We start from the raw sequence: 11,509 nt of genomic DNA, 5'->3' as shown, positions 1-11,509 counted from the left end.
GAGATAAAAGAATATAGAGATTGTGCTGGAAATGAAAACCCAAATTACATAATGAGAAGGAAAGATGGAACTATCAAATTCCTTATTATTTATAGGAAATTAGGAGAATAAGGAAAAGAAATTGATTCATGAAGAGATAAGGAGATTGGCGTGGCATTGGTGACTTACATGCATGTCCCTATTGCCTATTCAACATTAGATTCCTTTAGCTACTATTCTCCTAATGCAAACAATGAAGTCCCCAGCGATAACAGACAATTCTACATCAATGCATGCGCCCGTTTTCTTCCCTTCGCCTAATTTCCCTTCCAATTTCCATCGCATGCATGCTCTTTCATTTTATCTTCAAACTTCTTATCTCCTTATCTCTTCATGAATCAAACTTTTATTATATTTGAATACGTGGCATTATAATATTTAAAGATTTTATTTGAAAATTAAAATTTAATTGATAAAACATAATTTTATATAGGTATTTAAAAGATTTAATTTTATTTAACCTTATTTGATTATTTTGACATATTTAATTCGATATGAACAACTCATCAAAAATTTCGCTCTAATTTAAATATTTATCTAAAGATTATTTACAATATAAAACATACATCAACTACTTTTTATTCGATTAAGCTTTTTAATTTGTTATGCATGTGACCACCTTTCTATTTTTATTACAATATAAAACATTATAAAAATCTTAAAATAAAAAGGAAAAACCCTATTATACAAAACCCTATTACTCGATTCGGAAGGCTTTAAAATATATTCCTAAATGACATTGGCATGAACAGCCACAGTATGCTACTTATGATGCTTAAATATATATACAAAACCCTATTACTCGATTCGGAAGGCTTTAAAATTTTATTTAATTTTACAATCATAATTTTAAAGAAAACCCGATACTTTTCCACTTCACCTACCGCGAGAAACAAATGTTTCTGTAATTGTTATTGAAGGAACGGTGTTTCTCTCGGCTGTCAACTCATTAGGAGCGCCCACTTCATTTGATACTGCTGGGAATTCTCGAACTTTGATAACAGAGCTGATGTCATCGGGCAATGAAGCAACACCGTCCAAATACGATATAACGCTGGACATGCTAGGCCTAGCTGCTGTCACCGGGTGTGAGCAAAGCAACCCAAGCTTCAACACCAACTCCGCTTGTTGTCCCACAAATGATCTCTTCCCAACCTCTTATCAATAGTCGCCAAAATGTCTCCTTTATCCCAGCAATCCTTTATCCAGTCAGCAAGAAATGCTTCCTCTGGTGCCGTTTGTGGTTCGATCGGCTTTCTACCACAGGCAACTTCAAGCATGAATATTCCAAAAGCATATATATCAGTGCTTGTGTTTGCTTGCCCGGTTCTTGCGAGCTCAGGAGCCATGTAACCGAGCGTGCCTGCTACATGAGAGGTTTGAGGATCATTTCCAAGGTCGCATAGCTTTGCCATCCCGAAATCTCCTAGTCGGGCGTTCATTTCACTGTCTATCAGCACATTGGCAGGCTTGATATCTCTGTGAATGATGACTTGCACCCATTGCTGGTGCAGATACAACAACGCGGAAGCTACGTCCTTGATGATCTTAAACCTTTGTGTCCAATTAAGGCTGCTATTAGGTTGGTAGTAAAGAAACTTGTCAAGGCTTCCATTAGGCATGTAGTCATAAACCAAAAGCAACTCGTGCTTGCGCTTGCAATAACCGAGAAGTCGAACCAAATTCGGATGCCTGAGGTGACCGATGGTTGCAATCTCAGCCACGAATTCTCTCATACCTTGCCTTGAATCATGAGAGATCCTTTTAACGGCAATTTGTATGTTGGAAGAGGGTAAAACACCCTTATGCACCTTACCAAATCCACCTCTCCCTAGAACTTCCTTTTCTTTAAACCCCTTTGTTGCTTTGAATAGATCTTTATATGAGAATCTATGAGGCCGTACTGAACCTCCCAATCCTCGAGAATCTCCATGAATCTCTTCTTCCTTGAGATCAACACAAACCCGAAAATCAATACGAGGACTAAAGTGAGACCTGTGAAAGAAAGGGTGATAGCCAAAATCTTCTTTAATTGCTTGATTCCTCCGTTATCATGTCGTGGAATCTTTGGAAGGCGAGACAAGTCTAGCTCATCAGGTGAGCCATTCATCTTGAAACTCCAAGCCAATATGTAGTGTGAGGATGAAGTAGCTGAAACAGAACCGGTGGACGACGAGAAGCCGACATACATAGAGTCATACATATAAGGAGACAGATCCTTTTTGTAGGATATAAGTGGGGTTTTTGGCCTTGGTAGATTGATGGGATACAACGTAACATTGAGTCGCTTCTCAACCCCGTTGTATTCTATCCATATTTGCATTGGGTCTCCGCTTACAAGGCTGACATTGATGAACTCACCTTCATCAGTGTAATACCCCGCAGAAGCAGATTTCACCGAGTTTACGCTATTGATATCGATGCCAACATGGTTGTCATCACTGTCATTGAGGTCAAAGCTTTGAACTGTATCCAGCTCAACCGCAACAATATGATTTGAGCTGTCACCGTTATTTGTTTCATTGAAAAGACCAAGATACTGGACGGCAGAAGCTGCGGGAATTTCATTGTTTGGCGAGATTACAAAGGCCATTCCATGGCCGCCGTATTCCGGTCTAATTGCAAAAATGAATGTGGTAGAAAAGGAGAAAACACTACCATTTTTGGAGTTCTTGAATTGGATTGGATTCTCGTAGAATTTGTGACCTTTTATTAGGCTTGTAGAGTTAGTCAGTTGAAGCAGCCCATAGCAACTAAACTGACCCTGGTTGATATCTGACGATGCAAGGTTCAGAAGGAAAAGCAGGAGCACAAGCATGATCAAACAAGACATTATTACACACAAAATTACAGCAATAGTGATTAAGGGCTGTAGTAAGTTTTGTTGTGTAAGCAAGTTATTCTGCACCATCAGTCCAATATAAATAAAAGAAACTAAAACACCATTGTCTTAATCGATTTGATTAAGACCTCAAAGAAATTTCCGGAATTTTACCTGTCAGTAGTAAGGAAATTGCTCTCCTTTAAAGACGATAAGATGAGATTATTTGGTAAAGGTGATGATATCTTCTGATAATGAAACACTTGACAATTCTTTACCTCTAATATATGTATTTAAAAATTAATGATTATAATTCTTGCTTTCCTTTCCTTTCAATAAAAACTTGAAACGCAATGAAATTTACCATTTCAGTAAAAAATCATTTAATTCTTGCTTTCCTTCACCCTATTTAGATAATTAACTGTTTTTCTACAATTTTAGTTAAAACAATAAAAATTACTTACAAACAATGTTTAAGATACTAAGCGTGCAAAGAATTTGTCATATATGATAGTAACATATTTGACTTTTACTTGCAAACCATTACACTAGTATTTAGTAAACACACTGTCAATCATGAGCCCAGGATTTCCACACTTATATTAATTTATTAATTGATAATTCTGTAATTTCATTTAATTTAAACCATAATTACTAAAAGGTGATTAAAAATATACTGGCTTGTATATCAGATCATAATATAAAAACTTAAATGAATCTCAAGACTATTTACACTCAATCACTTCATTATTGTACACATTACTAATTAACATTACCTCCTTTTAATTAAATTCTGACCAAACTATTTCACCCAATTACTTGCATTTGATTTAACGTAACGTCGTGGAACCAAATTCAACTCATAATTGAAAAGGGTATTGATCAAGAATCAATTTTAAGGTGAAAGTATTGACCTCAATATTACTAGTAAAAAATTAACACATGTAATAATTGGATCAACATTGTTAAATAATTATATATCGCCTTAAAATTATACACTAAATTGGAGTATTGTTATTTAAAATAAATTTAAAATACTCAAAAAAATAATGTTGGCCATAAATCCATTTAAAAATTTAACAGTCAAATAGACAAAATATTTCGCTTCATAACTTGTATCTTAATTAACTTGTCACGTCCGGTTAACATTATTAAATCAAAGAAATACAAGGATTTATTAACATAAATTATAAGGTTAAATTAAAGTTTAAAGGTTCACTTAAAATATGAAAGGGATTAGATAATACCATAAGGCTCCAAAATGAGTTTGCAAATATTAGAACCATTTAAAATATGGACCAAGTTTGAACTCCAATATTTAAAGTCAAAGCTTAGCTCAACCCGCATTATACTTTTTGTAATATATTTTTATTTTAATTTTCACATATTATGCAATTTATATCACATAAAATAGAATATATAGTAATATAAATACTATGTAAATATTAAAATATATATTAAATTGTTTATATTTTAATTTTAATAAAAACTAAAATATTAATTTAATTTAAAACATTTTAATATATATATACACACTAATCTAAACAATTTAAATTAATTAGTTACAAATATAAATAAATTTAGATAAAACTATAGTTCTATATTTAAGTCAAATTGAGGTACATGCGGACAAAATATATTAATATTATGTATAAATTTCATCTGAACCAATTTCACTAGGTCTATAAGCACTAAATTGAATAAATATTATTCCAAAAGGTTATTTAATAATTACTGGGCTTCTAGTTACTGAAAAGCGAGTTCAATAGTAGGTAATGGTATTTCTATTTCACTTTGGAAGTAGATTTTATAAAAATAATCTTAAAATTAATTAATTATAAAAATGAGTTAGGAAAACAAATATATACGAATATGAGTTATAGTATTTCTCAGTACAACTTGACACACCAATGAAACTACTCGCATTTTTCCCTAATCATCGTGTTTAAAAAAGATTTTTTTTGTGTCAACATTGTGTCGCAATATCGTATATATTTTTTAAAATATTAGTGAAAATATGAGTATTCACAATGAAGAAAAATACTTTTATAATGTATGTCACCGTTAATTAGACAAAGACCAGTTAAAACTTTTTTAAAAGATCTATATTTTCAAATATGCACAAAAAAAGAGAAATATTTTTTATTGATGTTGGACATCATCTTAATTTTAAAAGTTGACAAAATAAATAAAAAATCTGCTATAAAAAGAAAATTTTATTGTCTTGTCCAAGAGAATGGTTCCAAAGCATGCCTAGTTGCTTAGTTCTAACGGTTATTTTACTCAAATGACCCTAAAAATAATTATTTACGTAAATGATTTTAATTAAAAAATAATCATTTAAATGACTTAAAATAAATAGTAAAATTGGGTTAGGGGTAATAAATTGTCGAGATCACCTATTTTTATGACACAATCATTACCGAATGATTGTGTCAAGTGTTAAAAAAGATTTAAATACTGAAGACTAGATGATTGACACCCTTATATTTTTTTCATTTCGCATCATACTGGTATACGTTTATACCAATATTTAAAAAAAGAATTATTTTTTTAAATATTGGCACACTGATGGTCGGCACACCTCTTTATCAGATTAAAAAAATATTTTTATTGAGTGTTGGCACATTGATGACCAGCATCCCATTTATCTGATTAAAAAGAAATTTATGTTTATCCCTAGACCAATAGAAGCATGAAAGTCTACTCAAAGGATCATGCAAGTGAGGGACCAACAAAAGTCATCAAGTTGAAATGGAAGGGGACGCTTTAGCAATTATAGGCTCGGATGAATTTAGGGAATTAGGATTTTGAGAAAGAAATTATGTTATTATATAATTAGTTGTTTTTTACATGTAACATAAATTAGGCAAGGTTCTTAGCGTTTATAAAATTTGACAATTTAATCCTTATTTTCTTTACAGTGAGAATGTTATAACCTTAAAAAATCTGAAATATTGAGATTCAAATAATTGATAGGTTTAAATGTTTTTAAAGACGATTGGACGAAATAATTAGATCTCAAATTATATTTCGAATTGAAATTGTTCATTTAATACATAATAATAGAATGAATTGTAATTAAAGTATTCCTCTACTAGGAATGTATAAAAGTCTATTCAAGCCAATTTATGTGTCCGAAACTGATGTACTCCCTTTATAAGGTGTTCAAGCCAACGTAAGTGTTAAATATAGGTACTTAGGGAAAATGGATAGAGGTGATCATGGCCGGGCCAGGCCCAGATAAAATTTTAGGCCAATTTTCTAGGCCCAACCCAAAATATGAGCCTAAAAATTTGTCCAAGCCCTGCCTAAAAGAAAATTATTAAGCCCGAGCCCAGCCCGGCCCATATTAAATTTTACAACACCAAAATAGCATCAAAAACCTGAAAAATATAATCAATCAACCAGAATTAGAGGTATATTTGATTAAAAATAAAAAATATATATTTAATATACTTTGGGCGGGCGGGCCTGGCCAAAAAGTTTTGCCCGAGCCCGTCCGTTTTTTTATACGGGACTATTTTTTTGCCCAAACCCATATTTCGGGCCTATATTTTTACCCGAACCTCCCTTTTCAGAGGGCCATCAGCCGAGCCGATAACTCAACCCATGATCACCTCTAAAAATGAATGAGTTGGTGTAATATAGGCTATGATATAATAGGCTACGATATAACCAACATCCATGCAAAATCGAGAAAGATATGAATAAGATTATCGTATGAAAAATAAAATAGAAAGGCTAAAATCACATGCAAAATTTTTCAAGCTCAAGTGTTCTAGCATAAAAACAATATATAAAATAGATGCCTAAACAAAGTAGAACACGGGTGATTACATCACAATCTGCAAACATTGAATCAACGGCATTACTGAGCTTAGTGGAAGAAAATGTTTGGAAAATGAAATACATATGCGATCCTAAGCAACAAATACAGCTTTGCATGAGAATCTAATCCCATCAGCAAACTATTTTGAGTGCGATTTTCGTTTTCAAGCTTTCTGCCTCTAGTAAATTACCTGATCTACACGCAACACAGTGCAGGCAGCATCTGCAGCATATTTGAGAGCCAAAAACCTGACAAAAAAAGTCAACAATTGTAAATTATAAAAGAATCAGAGGTTAATTTTCGATGCAAAAGAGAACAGAACTGAGCCAGAAATAATTGTAAATAGCGACTAACTTAGTGACATGCTTTTAACTGGATCATAATGAAAGATCACTTTTTTCTTCATTTTCCTTGGAGGATAAATGTGAACCCAAGAATTTAGTAACAGCAGATTGCTCGGATGAAGAATGCGATGAGCTTGAGATATATTTTCTAGGTAACTTTAGTTTTAAGACGAAGAAGTGTGGTGTTAGAATAGTGTATGTGAAAGATTTGGAAGAAATAAAAGAGATGCATAGCCATGCCACTCATTATTATGCTAATTTCGAAGATATCTATCAACACTCTGCTGATAGCGATGGATCAATACATAGTACTTCCCTTTCAGTACGAAAACATAATACCAACGATTAATTTTTACTCAATTCGAATAATAAGAGTTCTCAACTTGATTAATTTTTTTTTACTCAATTCGACTAGATTCAATTGAATTCTCATCCCTACGCAAGCAAAGGTTTTATGAGCCGAGCAATGTTAAGTCTATATGTGATACTAGCACATTTTATATTTACTCAAGCTAGGTTCAGTCCAATACAAGCTTCAAATTTTATCAAGTCCATCCAAATTTGTAAATGGTTAATTTAAATCCATTTTAAGCTTGTTTATATATTTTTTTTAAAAATACTTATTTAATATTTAATAATCTTATTTTTTTTTTCTTTTACGAGAACTTTAAACATCAACAACTGTTAAGACCAAGGCTGTCCAAGCATTGAAGACTCAATGTCTGATCAGTCCAGATGTTGGGACAGGTTTAGTGTTTTATTGACTTATTAGAATTTTTTTGAACCTTGTACTTTTATCCAAATCTTCCCATATTTAGATTGAGCCTTTAAGATTAAACAAGTAAACTGACCCTTAAATAAGTTTATTTCCAAATTAATCATAATGTTGGATTTTAACTTTGAGATATAACTCCACTGAGTAAAAAAAAAAAGTGAACAAGTCACACAAAACTATTGGTCAAATGATAAAAGATTTGATGCAAAGTCTTTAATTAACACTAGTCTCGAGTAAATGTACAAAAAATCAGGTCAGATTTAAGCCTATGTAAAGTATTAGCAGAACTTATGCTTGCTCAAATATTAAACACAAAATAATTCAAGTCACGTTTATATTTTAAATGAGACTGTTTTATTTAAACCTTTTAAAAAATTAAATATATTTTATATGTAGATCCATATAATATATAAAAACAACTCCTATAAAAGCATTAGGAAATAAATAGTACGATAACATATTTTATTCTGAGGCATGTTTTAAAACTAAAAATTTTATTAAGTGTTTTAAAATTTGGCGATTAAATATAACATGGAATGGTTGCATTTTAATTAATCAATAAAATATGTATAAAATGAGATTTGAATCTTCGTCAATTAGGTTAGTAAAACATAAAATTGATCACTTCACCAAAGCTTTATTTTAATATTTATTACATATTTTAGTTTTATTATACACATTTTATTACTTTCATCAATCGTATATATTTATACTATTATTTAATCTTCTAATTAAGTTGGTGCCACAAGTAAATTGGGCACCAACTCAATTAGAAAATTACAAAATGTCCTTTCATAATTAAAATAAATTAAATTATTTGAGAGTACTTTAGTCTTTTTACTTAAAAACAATAAAACATGCTTATGGTGGGATTTGATTTAAAGATACGTTAATTGCATTAGTAAAAATTTTAATTTACCACTCAACTAAAATTTTATTTTGATATTCTTATATATTTCAACTTTATTATCCATACGTTATTACTTCTATCAATTATTTAAATTTTTATTAAAATTATGTCATGAATCAATCCAACAACCACACCAAGAAGCGAAATGTGCTAAAGCATAATAGAATTATGGATTTTGTTCAAAAGGAATTTTAATTATTACATTTGGGATATAAAAATTGATAATGAATTTGCCAAGTACCCCAAATTCAGTTTTCTTTTTCCATTTGATGCACAAACAAAACTCTGAATTTGCACATATAAATCCAAATTATTTTATTCAAATTCATGTTCAGAAAAGTCGTGATATTATTGTGGAATATTCAATGAACCTTAGCAACAAAAATTGAATTCCACAGTGACTTCGTTTTCAGTGGAAAATTCAAACATACTATCTATAATGGCCTTTCCACAATATAAATGAGATTAGATAGAATTCAAAATATAAACTTAACCTTGTTTGCCAACATGATATACTTCTCCATTTCAAAGTCTTCCCAGTCTTCGTGATAGAAATTATTAATTAAATTATGGGTAAATTTTTGCGTACGTTGTTATTGAACAAAACCCCATTCGATACTTGTTATATCAAACGGTTCATGATCCAATCTAAATTTTAAAGTTGAAATATTATTTCCAATAAAATTCGTAAAAACATAAGATTGGAGAAAATATTCAGAAAATGATTTTTGAAATTGAATTATCTGTTGGTTACGATAGTTCTATTGATTTTGTTGAATATTTCTACTGGTAAAATCTGTTTAGATTTGTTATATAAACAAATTCTAAATATTTTATTCATAATAGGTATTTTTCCTTTGTAAATAAAATATTGGAAAATATCAAGAAAATTGTTTATCTCCTTAATTTCCATGAATTCCATTTGGAATTCATCCCATTCTCTGATAAAATAGAATTTAATAATAAATCTTTAGCTTCATTTTCCTTAGTTGTTTTTCAACTAAAAATAATGAAAATCTGTAAGAGCTCTTCGAAATTAGCTCTCGATTTGAAATATGGGTTTTCCATATCTCGCTTATAAAATCATAAAATTCGGTGATAAACCGTGATTATAAAAATCTTTTATTTTTAAAATTTCTTTTCATCTTCTATTTGTTGTTCTTTCAACAAATTTTCGGATCTTTTGATCATATCAGCATAATTGGTTTGTGATGCTAAATATGGATCTTGGGACATTGGTGATTGATACACCATGTTAGAAAAACTGCTTCCAAGTGGTTGGTTTACCATTGGATATTTTAAAACATTTGGTCCAAGTGGTTGATTTACCATTGGATAAGACACATAATATCCTTGGTTAGGATAAAATGGTATTTGTGCAGGTACAAATCCTTTTTTGGAGTTTGATTCTGCTTTTCCTTTGTTGGGCTTTTTGCGAACGGTAGTCGATTCACCTACAGTTTCTTGTAGAGGCTTTTTACCTCTATCCATTAAAAGGCCTGCTCAAAAAATCAGCAAATATTAGTAATAAATTACAAATATTAACTGATTAATTTTAATAGGTGTAAATATTTTATTACACACAATTTTATTATTTTCTTCAAGTGGAATTTCCACAAAATCTTCTTTTACTGATAGCCAAATAGAATGTTTATCAATAGTAAAAGGTAAGTACTTACAAATAAAATTATTACCTAATAATATATCTCCTTTCATGTTAGGAAAACATACTATTTTAGGAGTCACAAATCTAACATTGTTTATATAGATTGATATATTTTAGCTTTATATTTTATAATAGTTTTACTACCTTCTATTCCCATTATTTTTATGGGTTTTTCATTAATTCGCATTTTCTACAGAATCGCATTTTCTCCGCAACTACATATTGTAGCTCCAGATTCATCAAGGCATTTAGAGAATATTTTTATATTTTCTAAACTGAAATGTAACTTTTATAATTATTCCAAGTTTTGACTTTTTATCAATTGTTGAAGTTTGAATTTCTTCCGTTCTAGTTTTTCTAGAATTATTACTAGGTTCAAGAGAAATATAGGAATTTGAATCGTAATGTGTTTTTAGCGCATTTTTTATGCTAAAAGTATTTATGGAGTTTTTGAAAGCGCCAAAAAAACACCGCATTGTTGTCAACGCCGCTATAGATCATGACCTTTAGCGCGCTTTTCCAAAACGCCGCTATAGATCAAGACCTTTAGCGCTTTCCAATAAACGCCGCTATAGATTAGGACTTTAGCGCGCTTTCCCATAACGCCGCTATAGATCGACTTTTAGCGGCGGTCGTCCATTCACCTACAGTTTCTTGTAGAGGCTTTTTACCTCTATCCATTAAAAGGTTCAAAAAAATCAGCAAATATTAGTAATAAATTACAAATATTAACTGATTAATTTTAATAGGTGTAAATTTTTATTACACACAATTTTATTATTTTCTTCAAGTGGAATTTCCACAAAATCTTCTTTTTACCGATAGCCCAATAGAATGTTTATCAATAGTAAAAGGTAAGTACTTACAAGTAAAATTATTACCTAATAATATATCTCCTTTCATGTTAGGAAAACATACTATTTTAGGAATCACAAATCTAACATTGTTTATATAGATTGATATATTTTTAGCTTTATATTTTATAATAGTTTTACTACCTTCTATTCCCATTATTTTATGGGTTTTTCATTAATTCGCATTTTCTACAGAATCGTGATTTTCTCGCAACTACATATTGTAGCTCCAAGATCTATCAAGGCATTTAGAGAATATTTTTATATT

General features: G+C 30.5%; 1 protein-coding gene across 1 annotated transcript; it reads right to left on the bottom strand.

Annotated features, from left to right (window-relative positions):
* Window positions 1–697: 697 nt before the first annotated feature.
* Window positions 698–2,915, bottom strand: LOC105761500 (L-type lectin-domain containing receptor kinase V.9-like). The gene is given in 3 exon segments (XM_052627287.1): window positions 698–1,181; window positions 1,184–1,939; window positions 1,942–2,915. Coding segments are annotated over 3 exon segments (1,953 nt in total). The 5' UTR covers window positions 2,873–2,915; the 3' UTR covers window positions 698–915.
* Window positions 2,916–11,509: the final 8,594 nt, after the last annotated feature.

This window comes from Gossypium raimondii, unplaced genomic scaffold, assembly GCF_025698545.1.
Source record: "Gossypium raimondii isolate GPD5lz unplaced genomic scaffold, ASM2569854v1 Contig00085, whole genome shotgun sequence".
Lineage (NCBI taxonomy): Eukaryota > Viridiplantae > Streptophyta > Magnoliopsida > Malvales > Malvaceae > Gossypium > Gossypium raimondii.
This window is presented reverse-complemented; position numbering and strand designations above follow the sequence as displayed.